General features: G+C 39.0%; 1 protein-coding gene across 1 annotated transcript in view; it reads right to left on the minus strand.

Moving 5' to 3' along the window:
- The window catches only part of SPAG17 (sperm associated antigen 17), a 783114-nt gene that overhangs the window by 60146 nt on the left and 696062 nt on the right, over positions 1-26906 (minus strand). Inside the window, exons 40-42 of the mRNA XM_053705129.1 lie at positions 26514-26622; positions 25242-25364; positions 22484-22656 (exon numbers count right to left, since the gene is read on the minus strand). Of these exons, the coding sequence (XP_053561104.1) occupies positions 22484-22656; positions 25242-25364; positions 26514-26622 (405 nt within the window). The remainder of the gene's footprint in view (positions 1-22483; positions 22657-25241; positions 25365-26513; positions 26623-26906) is intronic.

A 26906-nucleotide genomic window follows, 5' to 3' on the forward strand; every position in this document is an offset into this window, starting at 1 on the left:
GTGCAGCAAGAGCTTATTATTTGTAACACGTTATGTAGTAAAACTCTCCTAGACTGAATACTGACATGAAGTCTGTCTTCTGCAAGGCTATTGGCACTTAGCGTCAGATGTAAGACTCAAGTGTTCAGACATCTAAAGGGAATGTAACGTATTACAGTTATCCTTACTTCTCATAGATATGTGCAGCAAGAGCTTATTATTGTAACACGTTATGTAGTAAAACTCTCCTAGACTGAATACTGACATGAAGTCTGTCTTCTGCAAGGCTATTGGCACTTAGCGTCAGATGTAAGACTCAAGTGTTCAGACATCTAAAGGGAATGTAACGTATTACAGTTATCCTCACTTCTCATAGATATGTGCAGCAAGAGCATATTATTTGTAACACGTTATGTAGTAAAACTCTCCTAGACTGAATACTGACATGAAGTCTGTCTTCTGCAAGGCTATTGGCACTTAGCGTCAGATGTAAGACTCAAGTGTTCAGACATCTAAAGGGAATGTAACGTATTACAGTTATCCTCACTTCTCATAGATATGTGCAGCAAGAGCTTATTATTTGTAACACGTTATGTAGTAAAACTCTCCTAGACTGAATACTGACATGAAGTCTGTCTTCTGCAAGGCTATTGGCACTTAGCGTCAGATGTAAGACTCAAGTGTTCAGACATCTAAAGGGAATGTAACGTATTACAGTTATCCTCACTTCTCATAGATATGTGCAGCAAGAGCATATTATTTGTAACACGTTATGTAGTAAAACTCTCCTAGACTGAATACTGACATGAAGTCTGTCTTCTGCAAGGCTATTGGCACTTAGCGTCAGATGTAAGACTCAAGTGTTCAGACATCTAAAGGGAATGTAACGTATTACAGTTATCCTCACTTCTCATAGATATGTGCAGCAAGAGCATATTATTTGTAACACGTTATGTAGTAAAACTCTCCTAGACTGAATACTGACATGAAGTCTGTCTTCTGCAAGGCTATTGGCACTTAGCGTCAGATGTAAGACTCAAGTGTTCAGACATCTAAAGGGAATGTAACGTATTACAGTTATCCTCACTTCTCATAGATATGTGCAGCAAGAGCATATTATTTGTAACACGTTATGTAGTAAAACTCTCCTAGACTGAATACTGACATGAAGTCTGTCTTCTGCAAGGCTATTGGCACTTAGCGTCAGATGTAAGACTCAAGTGTTCAGACATCTAAAGGGAATGTAACGTATTACAGTTATCCTTACTTCTCATAGATATGTGCAGCAAGAGCATATTATTTGTAACACGTTATGTAGTAAAACTCTCCTAGACTGAATACTGACATGAAGTCTGTCTTCTGCAAGGCTATTGGCACTTAGCGTCAGATGTAAGACTCAAGTGTTCAGACATCTAAAGGGAATGTAACGTATTACAGTTATCCTTACTTCTCATAGATATGTGCAGCAAGAGCTTATTATTTGTAACACGTTATGTAGTAAAACTCTCCTAGACTGAATACTGACATGAAGTCTGTCTTCTGCAAGGCTATTGGCACTTAGCGTCAGATGTAAGACTCAAGTGTTCAGACATCTAAAGGGAATGTAACGTATTACAGTTATCCTCACTTCTCATAGATATGTGCAGCAAGAGCATATTATTTGTAACACGTTATGTAGTAAAACTCTCCTAGACTGAATACTGACATGAAGTCTGTCTTCTGCAAGGCTATTGGCACTTAGCGTCAGATGTAAGACTCAAGTGTTCAGACATCTAAAGGGAATGTAACGTATTACAGTTATCCTCACTTCTCATAGATATGTGCAGCAAGAGCTTATTATTTGTAACACGTTATGTAGTAAAACTCTCCTAGACTGAATACTGACATGAAGTCTGTCTTCTGCAAGGCTATTGGCACTTAGCGTCAGATGTAAGACTCAAGTGTTCAGACATCTAAAGGGAATGTAACGTATTACAGTTATCCTCACTTCTCATAGATATGTGCAGCAAGAGCTTATTATTTGTAACACGTTATGTAGTAAAACTCTCCTAGACTGAATACTGACATGAAGTCTGTCTTCTGCAAGGCTATTGGCACTTAGCGTCAGATGTAAGACTCAAGTGTTCAGACATCTAAAGGGAATGTAACGTATTACAGTTATCCTCACTTCTCATAGATATGTGCAGCAAGAGCTTATTATTTGTAACACGTTATGTAGTAAAACTCTCCTAGACTGAATACTGACATGAAGTCTGTCTTCTGCAAGGCTATTGGCACTTAGCGTCAGATGTAAGACTCAAGTGTTCAGACATCTAAAGGGAATGTAACGTATTACAGTTATCCTCACTTCTCATAGATATGTGCAGCAAGAGCATATTATTTGTAACACGTTATGTAGTAAAACTCTCCTAGACTGAATACTGACATGAAGTCTGTCTTCTGCAAGGCTATTGGCACTTAGCGTCAGATGTAAGACTCAAGTGTTCAGACATCTAAAGGGAATGTAACGTATTACAGTTATCCTCACTTCTCATAGATATGTGCAGCAAGAGCTTATTATTTGTAACACGTTATGTAGTAAAACTCTCCTAGACTGAATACTGACATGAAGTCTGTCTTCTGCAAGGCTATTGGCACTTAGCGTCAGATGTAAGACTCAAGTGTTCAGACATCTAAAGGGAATGTAACGTATTACAGTAATCCTCACTTCTCATAGATATGTGCAGCAAGAGCATATTATTTGTAACACGTTATGTAGTAAAACTCTCCTAGACTGAATACTGACATGAAGTCTGTCTTCTGCAAGGCTATTGGCACTTAGCGTCAGATGTAAGACTCAAGTGTTCAGACATCTAAAGGGAATGTAACGTATTACAGTTATCCTCACTTCTCATAGATATGTGCAGCAAGAGCTTATTATTTGTAACACGTTATGTAGTAAAACTCTCCTAGACTGAATACTGACATGAAGTCTGTCTTCTGCAAGGCTATTGGCACTTAGCGTCAGATGTAAGACTCAAGTGTTCAGACATCTAAAGGGAATGTAACGTATTACAGTAATCCTTACTTCTCATAGATATGTGCAGCAAGAGCATATTATTTGTAACACGTTATGTAGTAAAACTCTCCTAGACTGAATACTGACATGAAGTCTGTCTTCTGCAAGGCTATTGCCACTTAGCGTCAGATGTAAGACTCAAGTGTTCAGACATCTAAAGGGAATGTAACGTATTACAGTTATCCTTACTTCTCATAGATATGTGCAGCAAGAGCTTATTATTTGTAACACGTTATGTAGTAAAACTCTCCTAGACTGAATACTGACATGAAGTCTGTCTTCTGCAAGGCTATTGGCACTTAGCGTCAGATGTAAGACTCAAGTGTTCAGACATCTAAAGGGAATGTAACGTATTACAGTTATCCTCACTTCTCATAGATATGTGCAGCAAGAGCATATTATTTGTAACACGTTATGTAGTAAAACTCTCCTAGACTGAATACTGACATGAAGTCTGTCTTCTGCAAGGCTATTGGTACTTAGCGTCAGATGTAAGACTCAAGTGTTCAGACATCTAAAGGGAATGTAACGTATTACAGTAATCCTTACTTCTCATAGATATGTGCAGCAAGAGCTTATTATTTGTAACACGTTATGTAGTAAAACTCTCCTAGACTGAATACTGACATGAAGTCTGTCTTCTACAAGGCTATTGGCACTTAGCGTCAGATGTAAGACTCAAGTGTTCAGACATCTAAAGGGAATGTAACGTATTACAGTTATCCTCACTTCTCATAGATATGTGCAGCAAGAGCATATTATTTGTAACACGTTATGTAGTAAAACTCTCCTAGACTGAATACTGACATGAAGTCTGTCTTCTGCAAGGCTATTGGCACTTAGCGTCAGATGTAAGACTCAAGTGTTCAGACATCTAAAGGGAATGTAACGTATTACAGTTATCCTCACTTCTCATAGATATGTGCAGCAAGAGCATATTATTTGTAACACGTTATGTAGTAAAACTCTCCTAGACTGAATACTGACATGAAGTCTGTCTTCTGCAAGGCTATTGGCACTTAGCGTCAGATGTAAGACTCAAGTGTTCAGACATCTAAAGGGAATGTAACGTATTACAGTTATCCTCACTTCTCATAGATATGTGCAGCAAGAGCTTATTATTTGTAACACGTTATGTAGTAAAACTCTCCTAGACTGAATACTGACATGAAGTCTGTCTTCTGCAAGGCTATTGGCACTTAGCGTCAGATGTAAGACTCAAGTGTTCAGACATCTAAAGGGAATGTAACGTATTACAGTTATCCTCACTTCTCATAGATATGTGCAGCAAGAGCATATTATTTGTAACACGTTATGTAGTAAAACTCTCCTAGACTGAATACTGACATGAAGTCTGTCTTCTGCAAGGCTATTGGCACTTAGCGTCAGATGTAAGACTCAAGTGTTCAGACATCTAAAGGGAATGTAACGTATTACAGATATCCTCACTTCTCATAGATATGTGCAGCAAGAGCTTATTATTTGTAACACGTTATGTAGTAAAACTCTCCTAGACTGAATACTGACATGAAGTCTGTCTTCTGCAAGGCTATTGGCACTTAGCGTCAGATGTAAGACTCAAGTGTTCAGACATCTAAAGGGAATGTAACGTATTACAGTTATCCTTACTTCTCATAGATATGTGCAGCAAGAGCTTATTATTTGTAACACGTTATTGTAGTAAAACTCTCCTAGACTGAATACTGACATGAAGTCTGTCTTCTGCAAGGCTATTGGCACTTAGCGTCAGATGTAAGACTCAAGTGTTCAGACATCTAAAGGGAATGTAACGTATTACAGTTATCCTCACTTCTCATAGATATGTGCAGCAAGAGCTTATTATTTGTAACACGTTATGTAGTAAAACTCTCCTAGACTGAATACTGACATGAAGTCTGTCTTCTGCAAGGCTATTGGCACTTAGCGTCAGATGTAAGACTCAAGTGTTCAGATATCTAAAGGGAATGTAACGTATTACAGTTATCCTTACTTCTCATAGATATGTGCAGCAAGAGCATATTATTTGTAACACGTTATTGTAGTAAAACTCTCCTAGACTGAATACTGACATGAAGTCTGTCTTCTGCAAGGCTATTGGCACTTAGCGTCAGATGTAAGACTCAAGTGTTCAGACATCTAAAGGGAATGTAACGTATTACAGTTATCCTGACTTCTCATAGATATGTGCAGCAAGAGCTTATTATTTGTAACACGTTATGTAGTAAAACTCTCCTAGACTGAATACTGACATGAAGTCTGTCTTCTGCAAGGCTATTGGCACTTAGCGTCAGATGTAAGACTCAAGTGTTCAGACATCTAAAGGGAATGTAACGTATTACAGTTATCCTTACTTCTCATAGATATGTGCAGCAAGAGCTTATTATTTGTAACACGTTATGTAGTAAAACTCTCCTAGACTGAATACTGACATGAAGTCTGTCTTCTGCAAGGCTATTGGCACTTAGCGTCAGATGTAAGACTCAAGTGTTCAGACATCTAAAGGGAATGTAACGTATTACAGTTATCCTCACTTCTCATAGATATGTGCAGCAAGAGCATATTATTTGTAACACGTTATGTAGTAAAACTCTCCTAGACTGAATACTGACATGAAGTCTGTCTTCTGCAAGGCTATTGGCACTTAGCGTCAGATGTAAGACTCAAGTGTTCAGACATCTAAAGGGAATGTAACGTATTACAGTTATCCTTACTTCTCATAGATATGTGCAGCAAGAGCATATTATTTGTAACACGTTATTGTAGTAAAACTCTCCTAGACTGAATACTGACATGAAGTCTGTCTTCTGCAAGGCTATTGGCACTTAGCGTCAGATGTAAGACTCAAGTGTTCAGACATCTAAAGGGAATGTAACGTATTACAGTTATCCTCACTTCTCATAGATATGTGCAGCAAGAGCATATTATTTGTAACACGTTATGTAGTAAAACTCTCCTAGACTGAATACTGACATGAAGTCTGTCTTCTGCAAGGCTATTGGCACTTAGCGTCAGATGTAAGACTCAAGTGTTCAGACATCTAAAGGGAATGTAACGTATTACAGTTATCCTCACTTCTCATAGATATGTGCAGCAAGAGCATATTATTTGTAACACGTTATGTAGTAAAACTCTCCTAGACTGAATACTGACATGAAGTCTGTCTTCTGCAAGGCTATTGGCACTTAGCGTCAGATGTAAGACTCAAGTGTTCAGACATCTAAAGGGAATGTAACGTATTACAGTTATCCTCACTTCTCATAGATATGTGCAGCAAGAGCTTATTATTTGTAACACGTTATGTAGTAAAACTCTCCTAGACTGAATACTGACATGAAGTCTGTCTTCTGCAAGGCTATTGGCACTTAGCGTCAGATGTAAGACTCAAGTGTTCAGACATCTAAAGGGAATGTAACGTATTACAGTTATCCTCACTTCTCATAGATATGTGCAGCAAGAGCTTATTATTTGTAACACGTTATGTAGTAAAACTCTCCTAGACTGAATACTGACATGAAGTCTGTCTTCTGCAAGGCTATTGGCACTTAGCGTCAGATGTAAGACTCAAGTGTTCAGACATCTAAAGGGAATGTAACGTATTACAGTTATCCTTACTTCTCATAGATATGTGCAGCAAGAGCATATTATTTGTAACACGTTATTGTAGTAAAACTCTCCTAGACTGAATACTGACATGAAGTCTGTCTTCTGCAAGGCTATTGGCACTTAGCGTCAGATGTAAGACTCAAGTGTTCAGACATCTAAAGGGAATGTAACGTATTACAGTTATCCTCACTTCTCATAGATATGTGCAGCAAGAGCATATTATTTGTAACACGTTATGTAGTAAAACTCTCCTAGACTGAATACTGACATGAAGTCTGTCTTCTGCAAGGCTATTGGCACTTAGCGTCAGATGTAAGACTCAAGTGTTCAGACATCTAAAGGGAATGTAACGTATTACAGTAATCCTCACTTCTCATAGATATGTGCAGCAAGAGCTTATTATTTGTAACACGTTATGTAGTAAAACTCTCCTAGACTGAATACTGACATGAAGTCTGTCTTCTGCAAGGCTATTGGCACTTAGCGTCAGATGTAAGACTCAAGTGTTCAGACATCTAAAGGGAATGTAACGTATTACAGTTATCCTTACTTCTCATAGATATGTGCAGCAAGAGCTTATTATTTGTAACACGTTATGTAGTAAAACTCTCCTAGACTGAATACTGACATGAAGTCTGTCTTCTGCAAGGCTATTGGCACTTAGCGTCAGATGTAAGACTCAAGTGTTCAGACATCTAAAGGGAATGTAACGTATTACAGTAATCCTTACTTCTCATAGATATGTGCAGCAAGAGCATATTATTTGTAACACGTTATGTAGTAAAACTCTCCTAGACTGAATACTGACATGAAGTCTGTCTTCTGCAAGGCTATTGGCACTTAGCGTCAGATGTAAGACTCAAGTGTTCAGACATCTAAAGGGAATGTAACGTATTACAGTAATCCTTACTTCTCATAGATATGTGCAGCAAGAGCTTATTATTTGTAACACGTTATGTAGTAAAACTCTCCTAGACTGAATACTGACATGAAGTCTGTCTTCTGCAAGGCTATTGGCACTTAGCGTCAGATGTAAGACTCAAGTGTTCAGACATCTAAAGGGAATGTAACGTATTACAGTTATCCTCACTTCTCATAGATATGTGCAGCAAGAGCTTATTATTTGTAACACGTTATTGTAGTAAAACTCTCCTAGACTGAATACTGACATGAAGTCTGTCTTCTGCAAGGCTATTGGCACTTAGCGTCAGATGTAAGACTCAAGTGTTCAGACATCTAAAGGGAATGTAACGTATTACAGTTATCCTCACTTCTCATAGATATGTGCAGCAAGAGCATATTATTTGTAACACGTTATGTAGTAAAACTCTCCTAGACTGAATACTGACATGAAGTCTGTCTTCTGCAAGGCTATTGGCACTTAGCGTCAGATGTAAGACTCAAGTGTTCAGACATCTAAAGGGAATGTAACGTATTACAGTAATCCTTACTTCTCATAGATATGTGCAGCAAGAGCTTATTATTTGTAACACGTTATGTAGTAAAACTCTCCTAGACTGAATACTGACATGAAGTCTGTCTTCTGCAAGGCTATTGGCACTTAGCGTCAGATGTAAGACTCAAGTGTTCAGACATCTAAAGGGAATGTAACGTATTACAGTTATCCTTACTTCTCATAGATATGTGCAGCAAGAGCATATTATTTGTAACACGTTATGTAGTAAAACTCTCCTAGACTGAATACTGACATGAAGTCTGTCTTCTGCAAGGCTATTGGCACTTAGCGTCAGATGTAAGACTCAAGTGTTCAGACATCTAAAGGGAATGTAACGTATTACAGTTATCCTCACTTCTCATAGATATGTGCAGCAAGAGCATATTATTTGTAACACGTTATTGTAGTAAAACTCTCCTAGACTGAATACTGACATGAAGTCTGTCTTCTGCAAGGCTATTGGCACTTAGCGTCAGATGTAAGACTCAAGTGTTCAGACATCTAAAGGGAATGTAACGTATTACAGTTATCCTCACTTCTCATAGATATGTGCAGCAAGAGCATATTATTTGTAACACGTTATGTAGTAAAACTCTCCTAGACTGAATACTGACATGAAGTCTGTCTTCTGCAAGGCTATTGGCACTTAGCGTCAGATGTAAGACTCAAGTGTTCAGACATCTAAAGGGAATGTAACGTATTACAGTTATCCTCACTTCTCATAGATATGTGCAGCAAGAGCATATTATTTGTAACACGTTATGTAGTAAAACTCTCCTAGACTGAATACTGACATGAAGTCTGTCTTCTGCAAGGCTATTGGCACTTAGCGTCAGATGTAAGACTCAAGTGTTCAGACATCTAAAGGGAATGTAACGTATTACAGTTATCCTCACTTCTCATAGATATGTGCAGCAAGAGCTTATTATTTGTAACACGTTATGTAGTAAAACTCTCCTAGACTGAATACTGACATGAAGTCTGTCTTCTGCAAGGCTATTGGCACTTAGCGTCAGATGTAAGACTCAAGTGTTCAGACATCTAAAGGGAATGTAACGTATTACAGTTATCCTCACTTCTCATAGATATGTGCAGCAAGAGCATATTATTTGTAACACGTTATGTAGTAAAACTCTCCTAGACTGAATACTGACATGAAGTCTGTCTTCTGCAAGGCTATTGGCACTTAGCGTCAGATGTAAGACTCAAGTGTTCAGACATCTAAAGGGAATGTAACGTATTACAGTAATCCTTACTTCTCATAGATATGTGCAGCAAGAGCATATTATTTGTAACACGTTATGTAGTAAAACTCTCCTAGACTGAATACTGACATGAAGTCTGTCTTCTGCAAGGCTATTGGCACTTAGCGTCAGATGTAAGACTCAAGTGTTCAGACATCTAAAGGGAATGTAACGTATTACAGTTATCCTCACTTCTCATAGATATGTGCAGCAAGAGCATATTATTTGTAACACGTTATGTAGTAAAACTCTCCTAGACTGAATACTGACATGAAGTCTGTCTTCTGCAAGGCTATTGGCACTTAGCGTCAGATGTAAGACTCAAGTGTTCAGACATCTAAAGGGAATGTAACGTATTACAGTTATCCTCTACTTCTCATAGATATGTGCAGCAAGAGCATATTATTTGTAACACGTTATGTAGTAAAACTCTCCTAGACTGAATACTGACATGAAGTCTGTCTTCTGCAAGGCTATTGGCACTTAGCGTCAGATGTAAGACTCAAGTGTTCAGACATCTAAAGGGAATGTAACGTATTACAGTTATCCTCACTTCTCATAGATATGTGCAGCAAGAGCTTATTATTTGTAACACGTTATGTAGTAAAACTCTCCTAGACTGAATACTGACATGAAGTCTGTCTTCTGCAAGGCTATTGGCACTTAGCGTCAGATGTAAGACTCAAGTGTTCAGACATCTAAAGGGAATGTAACGTATTACAGTTATCCTCACTTCTCATAGATATGTGCAGCAAGAGCTTATTATTTGTAACACGTTATGTAGTAAAACTCTCCTAGACTGAATACTGACATGAAGTCTGTCTTCTGCAAGGCTATTGGCACTTAGCGTCAGATGTAAGACTCAAGTGTTCAGACATCTAAAGGGAATGTAACGTATTACAGTTATCCTCACTTCTCATAGATATGTGCAGCAAGAGCATATTATTTGTAACACGTTATGTAGTAAAACTCTCCTAGACTGAATACTGACATGAAGTCTGTCTTCTGCAAGGCTATTGGCACTTAGCGTCAGATGTAAGACTCAAGTGTTCAGACATCTAAAGGGAATGTAACGTATTACAGTTATCCTTACTTCTCATAGATATGTGCAGCAAGAGCATATTATTTGTAACACGTTATGTAGTAAAACTCTCCTAGACTGAATACTGACATGAAGTCTGTCTTCTGCAAGGCTATTGGCACTTAGCGTCAGATGTAAGACTCAAGTGTTCAGACATCTAAAGGGAATGTAACGTATTACAGTAATCCTTACTTCTCATAGATATGTGCAGCAAGAGCTTATTATTTGTAACACGTTATGTAGTAAAACTCTCCTAGACTGAATACTGACATGAAGTCTGTCTTCTGCAAGGCTATTGACACTTAGCGTCAGATGTAAGACTCAAGTGTTCAGACATCTGAAGGGAATGTAACGTATTACAGTTATCCTCACTTCTCATAGATATGTGCAGCAAGAGCTTATTATTTGTAACACGTTATTGTAGTAAAACTCTCCTAGACTGAATACTGACATGAAGTCTGTCTTCTGCAAGGCTATTGGCACTTAGCGTCAGATGTAAGACTCAAGTGTTCAGACATCTAAAGGGAATGTAACGTATTACAGTTATCCTCACTTCTCATAGATATGTGCAGCAAGAGCTTATTATTTGTAACACGTTATGTAGTAAAACTCTCCTAGACTGAATACTGACATGAAGTCTGTCTTCTGCAAGGCTATTGGCACTTAGCGTCAGATGTAAGACTCAAGTGTTCAGACATCTAAAGGGAATGTAACGTATTACAGTTATCCTCACTTCTCATAGATATGTGCAGCAAGAGCTTATTATTTGTAACACGTTATGTAGTAAAACTCTCCTAGACTGAATACTGACATGAAGTCTGTCTTCTGCAAGGCTATTGGCACTTAGCGTCAGATGTAAGACTCAAGTGTTCAGACATCTAAAGGGAATGTAACGTATTACAGTTATCCTCACTTCTCATAGATATGTGCAGCAAGAGCTTATTATTTGTAACACGTTATGTAGTAAAACTCTCCTAGACTGAATACTGACATGAAGTCTGTCTTCTGCAAGGCTATTGGCACTTAGCGTCAGATGTAAGACTCAAGTGTTCAGACATCTAAAGGGAATGTAACGTATTACAGTTATCCTCACTTCTCATAGATATGTGCAGCAAGAGCATATTATTTGTAACACGTTATGTAGTAAAACTCTCCTAGACTGAATACTGACATGAAGTCTGTCTTCTGCAAGGCTATTGGCACTTAGCGTCAGATGTAAGACTCAAGTGTTCAGACATCTAAAGGGAATGTAACGTATTACAGTTATCCTTACTTCTCATAGATATGTGCAGCAAGAGCATATTATTTGTAACACGTTATGTAGTAAAACTCTCCTAGACTGAATACTGACATGAAGTCTGTCTTCTGCAAGGCTATTGGCACTTAGCGTCAGATGTAAGACTCAAGTGTTCAGACATCTAAAGGGAATGTAACGTATTACAGTTATCCTTACTTCTCATAGATATGTGCAGCAAGAGCATATTATTTGTAACACGTTATGTAGTAAAACTCTCCTAGACTGAATACTGACATGAAGTCTGTCTTCTGCAAGGCTATTGGCACTTAGCGTCAGATGTAAGACTCAAGTGTTCAGACATCTAAAGGGAATGTAACGTATTACAGTTATCCTCACTTCTCATAGATATGTGCAGCAAGAGCATATTATTTGTAACACGTTATGTAGTAAAACTCTCCTAGACTGAATACTGACATGAAGTCTGTCTTCTGCAAGGCTATTGGCACTTAGCGTCAGATGTAAGACTCAAGTGTTCAGACATCTAAAGGGAATGTAACGTATTACAGTTATCCTTACTTCTCATAGATATGTGCAGCAAGAGCATATTATTTGTAACACGTTATGTAGTAAAACTCTCCTAGACTGAATACTGACATGAAGTCTGTCTTCTGCAAGGCTATTGGCACTTAGCGTCAGATGTAAGACTCAAGTGTTCAGACATCTAAAGGGAATGTAACGTATTACAGTTATCCTCACTTCTCATAGATATGTGCAGCAAGAGCATATTATTTGTAACACGTTATGTAGTAAAACTCTCCTAGACTGAATACTGACATGAAGTCTGTCTTCTGCAAGGCTATTGGCACTTAGCGTCAGATGTAAGACTCAAGTGTTCAGACATCTAAAGGGAATGTAACGTATTACAGTTATCCTTACTTCTCATAGATATGTGCAGCAAGAGCTTATTATTTGTAACACGTTATTGTAGTAAAACTCTCCTAGACTGAATACTGACATGAAGTCTGTCTTCTGCAAGGCTATTGGCACTTAGCGTCAGATGTAAGACTCAAGTGTTCAGACATCTAAAGGGAATGTAACGTATTACAGTTATCCTCACTTCTCATAGATATGTGCAGCAAGAGCTTATTATTTGTAACACGTTATTGTAGTAAAACTCTCCTAGACTGAATACTGACATGAAGTCTGTCTTCTGCAAGGCTATTGGCACTTAGCGTCAGATGTAAGACTCAAGTGTTCAGACATCTAAAGGGAATGTAACGTATTACAGTTATCCTCACTTCTCATAGATATGTGCAGCAAGAGCATATTATTTGTAACACGTTATGTAGTAAAACTCTCCTAGACTGAATACTGACATGAAGTCTGTCTTCTGCAAGGCTATTGGCACTTAGCGTCAGATGTAAGACTCAAGTGTTCAGACATCTAAAGGGAATGTAACGTATTACAGTTATCCTCACTTCTCATAGATATGTGCAGCAAGAGCATATTATTTGTAACACGTTATGTAGTAAAACTCTCCTAGACTGAATACTGACATGAAGTCTGTCTTCTGCAAGGCTATTGGCACTTAGCGTCAGATGTAAGACTCAAGTGTTCAGACATCTAAAGGGAATGTAACGTATTACAGTTATCCTTACTTCTCATAGATATGTGCAGCAAGAGCATATTATTTGTAACACGTTATGTAGTAAAACTCTCCTAGACTGAATACTGACATGAAGTCTGTCTTCTGCAAGGCTATTGGCACTTAGCGTCAGATGTAAGACTCAAGTGTTCAGACATCTAAAGGGAATGTAACGTATTACAGTTATCCTCACTTCTCATAGATATGTGCAGCAAGAGCATATTATTTGTAACACGTTATTGTAGTAAAACTCTCCTAGACTGAATACTGACATGAAGTCTGTCTTCTGCAAGGCTATTGGCACTTAGCGTCAGATGTAAGACTCAAGTGTTCAGACATCTAAAGGGAATGTAACGTATTACAGTTATCCTTACTTCTCATAGATATGTGCAGCAAGAGCTTATTATTTGTAACACGTTATTGTAGTAAAACTCTCCTAGACTGAATACTGACATGAAGTCTGTCTTCTGCAAGGCTATTGGCACTTAGCGTCAGCTGTAAGACTCAAGTGTTCAGACATCTAAAGGGAATGTAACGTATTACAGTTATCCTCACTTCTCATAGATATGTGCAGCAAGAGCTTATTATTTGTTACACGTTATGTAGTAAAACTCTCCTAGACTGAATACTGACATGAAGTCTGTCTTCTGCAAGGCTATTGGCACTTAGCGTCAGATGTAAGACTCAAGTGTTCAGACATCTAAAGGGAATGTAACGTATTACAGTTATCCTCACTTCTCATAGATATGTGCAGCAAGAGCTTATTATTTGTAACACGTTATGTAGTAAAACTCTCCTAGACTGAATACTGACATGAAGTCTGTCTTCTGCAAGGCTATTGGCACTTAGCGTCAGATGTAAGACTCAAGTGTTCAGACATCTAAAGGGAATGTAACGTATTACAGTTATCCTCACTTCTCATAGATATGTGCAGCAAGAGCATATTATTTGTAACACGTTATGTAGTAAAACTCTCCTAGACTGAATACTGACATGAAGTCTGTCTTCTGCAAGGCTATTGGCACTTAGCGTCAGATGTAAGACTCAAGTGTTCAGACATCTAAAGGGAATGTAACGTATTACAGTTATCCTCACTTCTCATAGATATGTGCAGCAAGAGCTTATTATTTGTAACACGTTATGTAGTAAAACTCTCCTAGACTGAATACTGACATGAAGTCTGTCTTCTGCAAGGCTATTGGCACTTAGCGTCAGATGTAAGACTCAAGTGTTCAGACATCTAAAGGGAATATAACGTATTACAGTTATCCTTACTTCTCATAGATATGTGCAGCAAGAGCATATTATTTGTAACACGTTATGTAGTAAAACTCTCCTAGACTGAATACTGACATGAAGTCTGTCTTCTGCAAGGCTATTGGCACTTAGCGTCAGATGTAAGACTCAAGTGTTCAGACATCTAAAGGGAATGTAACGTATTACAGTTATCCTCACTTCTCATAGATATGTGCAGCAAGAGCTTATTATTTGTAACACGTTATGTAGTAAAACTCTCCTAGACTGAATACTGACATGAAGTCTGTCTTCTGCAAGGCTATTGGCACTTAGCGTCAGATGTAAGACTCAAGTGTTCAGACATCTAAAGGGATGTAACGTATTACAGTTATCCTCACTTCTCATAGATATGTGCAGCAAGAGCATATTATTTGTAACACGTTATGTAGTAAAACTCTCCTAGACTGAATACTGACATGAAGTCTGTCTTCTGCAAGGCTATTGGCACTTAGCGTCAGATGTAAGACTCAAGTGTTCAGACATCTAAAGGGAATGTAACGTATTACAGTTATCCTCACTTCTCATAGATATGTGCAGCAAGAGCTTATTATTTGTAACACGCTTATTGTAGTAAAACTCTCCTAGACTGAATACTGACATGAAGTCTGTCTTCTGCAAGGCTATTGGCACTTAGCGTCAGATGTAAGACTCAAGTGTTCAGACATCTAAAGGGAATGTAACGTATTACAGTTATCCTCACTTCTCATAGATATGTGCAGCAAGAGCTTATTATTTGTAACACGTTATTGTAGTAAAACTCTCCTAGACTGAATACTGACATGAAGTCTGTCTTCTGCAACGCTATTGGCACTTAGCGTCAGATGTAAGACTCAAGTGTTCAGACATCTAAAGGGAATGTAACGTATTACAGTTATCCTCACTTCTCATAGATATGTGCAGCAAGAGCATATTATTTGTAACACGTTATGTAGTAAAACTCTCCTAGACTGAATACTGACATGAAGTCTGTCTTCTGCAAGGCTATTGGCACTTAGCGTCAGATGTAAGACTCAAGTGTTCAGACATCTAAAGGGAATGTAACGTATTACAGTTATCCTCACTTCTCATAGATATGTGCAGCAAGAGCATATTATTTGTAACACGTTATTGTAGTAAAACTCTTCTAGACTGAATACTGACATGAAGTCTGTCTTCTGCAAGGCTATTGGCACTTAGCGTCAGATGTAAGACTCAAGTGTTCAGACATCTAAAGGGAATGTAACGTATTACAGTTATCCTCACTTCTCATAGATATGTGCAGCAAGAGCTTATTATTTGTAACACGCTATTGTAGTAAAACTCTCCTAGACTGAATACTGACATGAAGTCTGTCTTCTGCAAGGCTATTGCCACTTAGCGTCAGATGTAAGACTCAAGTGTTCAGACATCTAAAGGGAATGTAACGTATTACAGTTATCCTCACTTCTCATAGATATGTGCAGCAAGAGCGTATTATTTGTAACACGCTATTGTAGTAAAACTCTCCTAGACTGAATACTGACATGAAGTCTGTCTTCTGCAAGGCTATTGGCACTTAGCGTCAGATGTAAGACTCAAGTGTTCAGACATCTAAAGGGAATGTAACGTATTACAGTTATCCTCACTTCTCATAGATATGTGCAGCAAGAGCTTATTATTTGTAACACGTTATGTAGTAAAACTCTCCTAGACTGAATACTGACATGAAGTCTGTCTTCTGCAAGGCTATTGGCACTTAGCGTCAGATGTAAGACTCAAGTGTTCAAACATCTAAAGGGAATGTAACGTATTACAGTTATCCTTACTTCTCATACATATGTGCAGCAAGAGCATATTATTTGTAACACGTTATGTAGTAAAACTCTCCTAGACTGAATACTGACATGAAGTCTGTCTTCTGCAAGGCTATTGGCACTTAGCGTCAGATGTAAGACTCAAGTGTTCAGACATCTAAAGGGAATGTAACGTATTACAGTTATCCTCACTTCTCATAGATATGTGCAGCAAGAGCTTATTATTTGTAACACGTTATGTAGTAAAACTCTCCTAGACTGAATACTGACATGAAGTCTGTCTTCTGCAAGGCTATTGGCACTTAGCGTCAGATGTAAGACTCAAGTGTTCAGACATCTAAAGGGAATGTAACGTATTACAGTTATCCTCACTTCTCATAGATATGTGCAGCAAGAGCATATTATTTGTAACACGTTATGTAGTAAAACTCTCCTAGACTGAATACTGACATGAAGTCTGTCTTCTGCAAGGCTATTGGCACTTAGCGTCAGATGTAAGACTCAAGTGTTCAGACATCTAAAGGGAATGTAACGTATTACAGTTATCCTCACTTCTCATAGATATGTGCAGCAAGAGCATATTATTTGTAACACGTTATTGTAGTAAAACTCTTCTAGACTGAATACTGACATGAAGTCTGTCTTCTGCAAGGCTATTGGCACTTAGCGTCAGATGTAAGACTCAAGTGTTCAGACATCTAAAGGGAATGTAACGTATTACAGTTATCCTCACTTCTCATAGATATGTGCAGCAAGAGCTTATTATTTGTAACACGTTATGTAGTAAAACTCTCCTAGACTGAATACTGACATGAAGTCTGTCTTCTGCAAGGCTATTGGCACTTAGCGTCAGATGTAAGACTCAAGTGTTCAGACATCTAAAGGGAATGTAACGTATTACAGTTATCCTTACTTCTCATAGATATGTGCAGCAAGAGCATATTATTTGTAACACGTTATGTAGTAAAACTCTCCTAGACTGAATACTGACATGAAGTCTGTCTTCTGCAAGGCTATTGGCACTTAGCGTCAGATGTAAGACTCAAGTGTTCAGACATCTAAAGGGAATGTAACGTATTACAGTTATCCTCACTTCTCATAGATATGTGCAGCAAGAGCTTATTATTTGTAACACGTTATGTAGTAAAACTCTCCTAGACTGAATACTGACATGAAGTCTGTCTTCTGCAAGGCTATTGGCACTTAGCGTCAGATGTAAGACTCAAGTGTTCAAACATCTAAAGGGAATGTAACGTATTACAGTTATCCTTACTTCTCATACATATGTGCAGCAAGAGCATATTATTTGTAACACGTTATGTAGTAAAACTCTCCTAGACTGAATACTGACATGAAGTCTGTCTTCTGCAAGGCTATTGGCACTTAGCGTCAGATGTAAGACTCAAGTGTTCAGACATCTAAAGGGAATGTAACGTATTACAGTTATCCTTACTTCTCATAGATATGTGCAGCAAGAGCATATTATTTGTAACACGTTATGTAGTAAAACTCTCCTAGACTGAATACTGACATGAAGTCTGTCTTCTGCAAGGCTATTGGCACTTAGCGTCAGATGTAAGACTCAAGTGTTCAGATATCTAAAGGGAATGTAACGTATTACAGTTATCCTCACTTCTCATAGATATGTGCAGCAAGAGCGTATTATTTGTAACACGTTATTGTAGTAAAACTCTCCTAGACTGAATACTGACATGAAGTCTGTCTTCTGCAAGGCTATTGGCACTTAGCGTCAGATGTAAGACTCAAGTGTTCAGACATCTAAAGGGAATGTAACGTATTACAGTTATCCTCACTTCTCATAGATATGTGCAGCAAGAGCATATTATTTATAACACGTTATGTAGTAAAACTCTCCTAGACTGAATACTGACATGAAGTCTGTCTTCTGCAAGGCTATTGGCACTTAGCGTCAGATGTAAGACTCAAGTGTTCAGACATCTAAAAGGAATGTAACGTATTACAGTTATCCTTACTTCTCATAGATATGTGCAGCAAGAGCATATTATTTGTTACACGTTATGTAGTAAAACTCTCCTAGACTGAATACTGACATGAAGTCTGTCTTCTGCAAGGCTATTGGCACTTAGCGTCAGATGTAAGACTCAAGTGTTCAGACATCTAAAGGGAATGTAACGTATTACAGTTATCCTCACTTCTCATAGATATGTGCAGCAAGAGCATATTATTTGTAACACGTTATGTAGTAAAACTCTCCTAGACTGAATACTGACATGAAGTCTGTCTTCTGCAAGGCTATTGGCACTTAGCGTCAGATGTAAGACTCAAGTGTTCAGACATCTAAAGGAAAGGGAATGTAACGTATTACAGTTATCCTCACTTCTCATAGATAATGATATGTGCAGCAAGAGCTTATTATTTGTAACACGTTATGTAGTAAAACTCTCCTAGACTGAATACTGACATGAAGTCTGTCTTCTGCAAGGCTATTGGCACTTAGCGTCAGATGTAAGACTCAAGTGTTCAGACATCTAAAGGGAATGTAACGTATTACAGTTATCCTTACTTCTCATAGATATGTGCAGCAAGAGCATATTATTTGTAACACGTTATGTAGTAAAACTCTCCTAGACTGAATACTGACATGAAGTCTGTCTTCTGCAAGGCTATTGGCACTTAGCGTCAGATGTAAGACTCAAGTGTTCAGACATCTAAAGGGAATGTAACGTATTACAGTTATCCTCACTTCTCATAGATATGTGCAGCAAGAGCATATTATTTGTAACACGTTATGTCACATTGTAGTAAAACTCTCCTAGACTGAATACTGACATGAAGTCTGTCGTAAGACTCAAGTGTTCAGACATCTAAAGGGAATGTAACGTATTACAGTTATCCTTACTTCTCATAGATATGTGCAGCAAGAGCTTATTATTTGTAACACGTTATTGTAGTAAAACTCTCCTAGACTGAATACTGACATGAAGTCTGTCTTCTGCAAGGCTATTGGCACTTAGCGTCAGATGTAAGACTCAAGTGTTCAGACATCTAAAGGGAATGTAACGTATTACAGTTATCCTCACTTCTCATAGATATGTGCAGCAAGAGCTTATTATTTGTAACATGTTATGTAGTAAAACTCTCCTAGACTGAATACTGACATGAAGTCTGTCTTCTGCAAGGCTATTGGCACTTAGCGTCAGATGTAAGACTCAAGTGTTCAGACATCTAAAAGGGAATGTAATGTATTACAGTTATCCTTACTTCTCATAGATATGTGCAGCAAGAGCTTATTATTTGTAACACGTTATGTAGTAAAACTCTCCTAGACTGAATACTGACATGAAGTCTGTCTTCTGCAAGGCTATTGGCACTTAGCGTCAGATGTAAGACTCAAGTGTTCAGACATCTAAAGGGAATGTAACGTATTACAGTTATCCTCACTTCTCATAGATATGTGCAGCAAGAGCTTATTATTTGTAACACGCTATTGTAGTAAAACTCTCCTAGACTGAATACTGACATGAAGTCTGTCTTCTGCAAGGCTATTGGCACTTAGCGTCAGATGTAAGACTCAAGTGTTCAGACATCTAAAGGGAATGTAACGTATTACAGTTATCCTTACTTCTCACAGATATGTGCAGCAAGAGCTTATTATTTGTAACACGTTATTGTAGTAAAACTCTCCTAGACTGAATACTGACATGAAGTCTGTCTTCTGCAAGGCTATTGGCACTTAGCGTCAGATGTAAGACTCAAGTGTTCAGACATCTAAAGGGAATGTAACGTATTACAGTTATCCTCACTTCTCATAGATATGTGCAGCAAGAGCATATTATTTGTAACACGTTATGTAGTAAAACTCTCCTAGACTGAATACTGACATGAAGTCTGTCTTCTGCAAGGCTATTGGCACTTAGCGTCAGATGTAAGACTCAAGTGTTCAGACATCTAAAGGGAATGTAACGTATTACAGTAATCCTCACTTCTCATAGATATGTGCAGCAAGAGCATATTATTTGTAACACGTTATGTAGTAAAACTCTCCTAGACTGAATACTGACATGAAGTCTGTCTTCTGCAAGGCTATTGGCACTTAGCGTCAGATGTAAGACTCAAGTGTTCAGACATCTAAAGGGAATGTAACGTATTACAGTTATCCTTACTTCTCATAGATATGTGCAGCAAGAGCTTATTATTTGTAACACGTTATGTAGTAAAACTCTCCTAGACTGAATACTGACATGAAGTCTGTCTTCTGCAAGGCTATTGGCACATAGCGTCAGATGTAAGACTCAAGTGTTCAGACATCTAAAGGGAATGTAACGTATTACAGTTATCCTCACTTCTCATAGATAATGATATGTGCAGCAAGAGCTTATTATTTGTAACACGTTATTGTAGTAAAACTCTCCTAGACTGAATACTGACATGAAGTCTGTCTTCTGCAAGGCTATTGGCACTTAGCGTCAGATGTAAGACTCAAGTGTTCAGACATCTAAAGGGAATGTAACGTATTACAGTTATCCTTACTTCTCATAGATATGTGCAGCAAGAGCATATTATTTGTAACACGTTATTGTAGTAAAACTCTCCTAGACTGAATACTGACATGAAGTCTGTCTTCTGCAAGGCTATTGGCACTTAGCGTCAGATGTAAGACTCAAGTGTTCAGATATCTAAAGGGAATATAACGTATTACAGTTATCCTCACTTCTCATAGATATGTGCAGCAAGAGCATATTATTTGTAACACGTTATGTAGTAAAACTCTCCTAGACTGAATACTGACATGAAGTCTGTCTTCTGCAAGGCTATTGGCACTTAGCGTCAGATGTAAGACTCAAGTGTTCAGACATCTAAAGGGAATGTAACGTATTACAGTTATCCTCACTTCTCATAGATATGTGCAGCAAGAGCATATTATTTGTAACACGTTATGTAGTAAAACTCTCCTAGACTGAATACTGACATGAAGTCTGTCTTCTGCAAGGCTATTGCCACTTAGCGTCAGATGTAAGACTCAAGTGTTCAGACATCTAAAGGGAATGTAACGTATTACAGTTATCCTTACTTCTCATAGATATGTGCAGCAAGAGCATATTATTTGTAACACGTTATTGTAGTAAAACTCTCCTAGACTGAATACTGACATGAAGTCTGTCTTCTGCAAGGCTATTGGCACTTAGCGTCAGATGTAAGACTCAAGTGTTCAGACATCTAAAGGGAATGTAACGTATTACAGTTATCCTCACTTCTCATAGATATGTGCAGCAAGAGCTTATTATTTGTAACACGTTATTGTAGTAAAACTCTCCTAGACTGAATACTGACATGAAGTCTGTCTTCTGCAAGGCTATTGGCACTTAGCGTCAGATGTAAGACTCAAGTGTTCAGACATCTAAAGGGAATGTAACGTATTACAGTTATCCTCACTTCTCATAGATATGTGCAGCAAGAGCATATTATTTGTAACACGTTATGTAGTAAAACTCTCCTAGACTGAATACTGACATGAAGTCTGTCTTCTGCAAGGCTATTGGCACTTAGCGTCAGATGTAAGACTCAAGTGTTCAGACATCTAAAGGGATGTAACGTATTACAGTTTTCTGTTTGGTGAGAAGCTGAAAAAAACCCAAAACCATTTTATTTTCACGCCTGTGGGGTCATTGACCGCAAATGGCGCTGTGGGAAGTGACTGTATCGTCCAGTGAGCTTGTGTTCTACGGACTAGTTGTGTCAGTTTCAAAATAAAAATATAAAGCTTAACTATGACCATTGTTTCTAACAACAAAAAAACATTTAACACATTTAAGAAGTGCTTTGTCATATGATAGATATGGTCTTTAAACAGACATTAAACTCTTTAAGATTGTAATATAAAATGTTTAGTATTCATTTTGTCCCCTTCTCCAGTTATAGAATTCTGAATATCATGGGCTATGTAAGACTATTTATATTGCACAGACATATTGTCATATATCCTGATGCCGGTTACCTGCCTTACATAACGGCCCTGCGCTCTCGTAGCTAGAGTTGGGGACACTTGTCCGGTGACAATAATGTGTAAGACTATTTATATTGCACAAGAATATTGTCATATATCCTGATGCCGGTTACCTGCCTTACATACCTTGGTGTTGGGTATTGACACAGGTTTGTCGCTGAGGATCGCGGCTGGCAGTTTGATCTTCTCTCTCCTTGGCTGACCAGTTACATCTATGTTCAGACTGCGGGACAATGACTTATGTTGTCTTTGTGGAGTGACTGATGGCCAACTGAAGTCAGTATCGGTATCATACTGGTCTGCAAGGCACATATATCTTGTGCATCACACACTGAAACTATGGTAACCTCTCTAAAGCATTTATCTCTTTATTTACAGGTTCTGTACATATTTTACAGTATAGCTGCATAATATAAAGGTACCCTGTGACCTGCAATTCGTTTGTGCAGCAAAAATGTATTTCAGCAATGTAAAGGCTTTCAGAAATGAGCTATAATCAAACGTCCTCAGAGCTAAGTCACGTCTAGTCCTCAGAGCTAAGTCACGTCTAGTCCTCAGAGCTAACAGTCACGCCTAGTCCTCAGAGCTAAGTCACGTCTAGTCCTCAAAGCTAAGTCACGTCTAGTCCTCAAAGCTAAGTCACATCTAGTCCTCAGAGCTAAGTCACGTCTAGTCATCAGAACTAAGTTATCTCTGGTCCTCAGAGCTAACAGTCACGTCTAGTCCTCAGAGCTAACAGTCACGTCTAGTCCTCAGAGCTAACAGTCACGTCTAGTCCTCAGAGCTAAGTCATGTCTAGTCCTCAAAGCTAAGTCACGTCTAGTCATCAAAGCTAAGTCACGTCTAGTCCTCAGAGCTAACAGTCACGTCTAGTCCTCAGAGCCAACAGTCACGTCTAGTCCTCAGAGCCAACAGTCACGTCTAGTCCTCAGAGCCAACAGTCACGTCTAGTCCTCAGAGCCAACAGTCATGTCTAGTCCTCAGAGCCAACAGTCACATCTAGTCCTCAGAGCTAAGTCACGTCTAGTCCTCAGAGCTAAGTCACATCTAGTCCTCAGAGCTATGTCAAGTCTAGTCCTCAGAGCTAAGTCACGTCTAGTCTTCAGAACTAACAGTCACATCTAGTCCTCAGAGCTAAGTCACGTCTAGTCCTCAGAGCTAAGTCACATCTAGTCCTCAGAGCTAACAGTCACGTCTAGTCCTCAGAGCTAAGTCACGTCTAGTCCTCTGAGCAAAGTCACGTCTAGTCCTCTGAGCAAAGTCACGTCTAGTCCTCAGAACTAACAGTCACGTCTAGTCCTCAGAACTAACAGTCACGTCTAGTCCTCTGAGCAAAGTCACGTCTAGTCCTCTGAGCAAAGTCACGTCTAGTCCTCAGAACTAACAGTCACGTCTAGTCCTCAGAGCCAACAGTCACGTTTAGTCCTCAGAGCTAACAGTCACGTTTAGTCCTCAGAGCTAAGTCACGTCTAGTCCTCAGAGCTAAGTCACGTCTAGTCCTCAGAGCTAAGTCACATCTAGTCCTCAGAGCTATGTCAAGTCTAGTCCTCAGAGCTAAGTCACGTCTAGTCTTCAGAACTAACAGTCACATCTAGTCCTCAGAGCTAAGTCACGTCTAGTCCTCAGAGCTAAGTCACATCTAGTCCTCAGAGCTAACAGTCACGTCTAGTCCTCAGAGCTAAGTCACGTCTAGTCCTCTGAGCAAAGTCACGTCTAGTCCTCTGAGCAAAGTCACGTCTAGTCCTCAGAACTAACAGTCACGTCTAGTCCTCAGAGCCAACAGTCACGTTTAGTCCTCAGAGCTAACAGTCACGTTTAGTCCTCAGAGCTAAGTCACGTTTAGTCCTCAGAGCTAAGTCACGTCTAGTCCTCAGAGCTAAGTCACATCTAGTCCTCAGAGCTAAGTCACGTCTAGTCCTCAGAGCTAAGTCACATCTAGTCCTCAGAGCTAAGTCACATCTAGTCCTCAGAGCAAAGTCACGTCTAGTCCTCAGAGCTAACAGTCACGTCTAGTCCTCTGAGCAAAGTCACGTCTAGTCCTCTGAGCAAAGTCACGTCTAGTCCTCAGAACTAACAGTCACGTCTAGTCCTCAGAGCCAACAGTCACGTTTAGTCCTCAGAGCTAACAGTCACGTTTAGTCCTCAGAGCTAAGTCACGTTTAGTCCTCAGAGCTAAGTCACGTCTAGTCCTCAGAGCTAAGTCACATCTAGTCCTCAGAGCTAAGTCACGTCTAGTCCTCAGAGCTAAGTCACATCTAGTCCTCAGAGCTAAGTCACATCTAGTCCTCAGAGCTAAGTCACGTCTAGTCCTCAGAGCTAAGTCACATCTAGTCCTCAGAGCTAACAGTCACGTTTAGTCCTCAGAGCTAACAGTCACGTTTAGTCCTCAGAGCTAAGTCACGTCTAGTCCTCAGAGCTAAGTCACGTCTAGTCCTCAGAGCTAAGTCACGTCTAGTCCTCAGAGCTAACAGTCACGTCTAGTCCTCAGAGCTAACAGTCACGTCTAGTCCTCAGAGCTAACAGTCACGTCTAGTCCTCAGAGCTAACAGTCACGTTTAGTCCTCAGAGCTAACAGTCACGTCTAGTCCTCAGAGCTAAGTCACGTCTAGTCCTCAGAGCTAAGTCACGTCTAGTCCTCAGAGCTAAGTCACGTCTAGTCCTCAGAGCTAAGTCACGTCTAGTCCTCAGAGCTAAGTCACGTCTAGTCCTCAGAGCTAACAGTCACGTGTAGTCCTCAGATATCATGATGTTGATAGTGTAACTGTACAGAGCAGTACTAAGTAAAGCTGACACTACACCTCTGGTTTAGGCTCTTTGCTGCAATACTTTCCTCCCAGGTTACAGCAGTTATTTTAATAATAGTTCCTTTCCCGGAGCAGATTACCTGCAAGTGCCCAGCATTCCCTATCCGCCTGGGGTGTCTCACATATCCTGTCACTGGCCAGCTGGGGAGGACCCTCTGTGTCTGTGACTTCAGTTTGTGATGTGTCCTTCTTTGTCTCAGAAGCTGCAGGTGACAGGAAAGCGTTTATTATAGCAAAGGCAGCTAGCAGGTGTATGTGCTACGTGTAACTTCTGCTTGATTAAAGACGCCTGGTAGAAAAGGGAACAGCCTCTAGTATGCTCCCGCTGAACACTGTGTCACTTCACATTGTAGTTTCATTTGTTCACATTCCCTCTCATTCGGAAAGGTGTAAGAGCACAATCAGTATAACATCTGTAAAGGACACATATTGTACAAACTAACATTTAAAAGGACATAAAAGTGGCTTTATTGTTGTATCATTGCTTGCATATAACCAGGTGCTTAGCTCCTAAAAAGGAGTTAAACACATATTTAAAGTCCTCTCCAGAGCAGCAATGTATTCCTGCTCCATAGCTGAACATGGCTGATAACTGGTGGCTATGCATGTATGCCTCTTGTGATTGGCTCACCAGTCATTTTCAGCTACAGACTGGTAGTGCATTATTCTTCTGAATATATGTGTTTAACCGTTTGATTGCCTGTGCTGTTTGTTGTCTCTCACTATGGTAACGCTGACCATCTGTCACTGGACAATCACAATATACGTCAGCACCACAACTCAGCAAGAGCTGGTACCCAGGACCACACTGCACTAGCCTTTATACCAATCTATTTCATTTAAATACTGACTGCACATAACTACATTACCATATATTATAACCAATCATAAGAAAGGTGCAGTTTTAAAGGGACATTGTACACTAGATTTTTCTTTGCATAAATATTTTGTAGATGATGCATTTATATAGCCCATCTGGGGGTGTTTTGTAACAATGTATAGTTTTGCTTATTTTCAAATAACATTGTGCTGATTTTAAGACTACTAACCAAGCCCCACATTTTTAGATGTATACTTATGTATACAGACTTCAGACTGGGACTTTTCATATGCGGGGATGGGGGGGTCTACTCTAAGCCCTTTTCAGTGGGTGTCCCAGGCTAATCTCATCAACAGAGCTAAACTAGTGCTTCTAAGTAAGTTTTTAAAAGGTTTTACACTGGATGTTTATATCAGTATCTGTGCATATTATTCTTTATAGTAGTGTCTATTACATGCAGTTCTATGAAAACTGGTGTATACTGTCCCTTTAAGGTCAGGGACCTGAAAATCACAAAGAACAGAGGGACAACCTGATCCAGAGATGTCAGTGCACGACGTCGGCTCCATCACTTGATCACCAAGTTCCTTAGACTTTGGGAATGGAGGTAACTTGCTAGAGAGGTAATTCATGTCAGGCACCTACAGAACATATTATGTATGTTATATAGAGTATAAAGGGCCTATATGAAACATACACACAATATACAGAGCTTATGTTATATAGAGTATAAAGGGCCTAATGAAACATACACACAATATACAGAGCTTATGTTATATAGAGGATAAAGGGCCTATATGAAACATACACACAATATACAGAGCTTATGTTATATAGAGTATAAAGGGCCTAATGAAACATACACACAATATACAGAGCTTATGTTATATAGAGGATAAAGGGCCTATATGAAACATACACACAA

Source organism: Bombina bombina, chromosome 3 (genome assembly GCF_027579735.1).
Source record: "Bombina bombina isolate aBomBom1 chromosome 3, aBomBom1.pri, whole genome shotgun sequence".
NCBI classification, from domain to species: domain Eukaryota; kingdom Metazoa; phylum Chordata; class Amphibia; order Anura; family Bombinatoridae; genus Bombina; species Bombina bombina.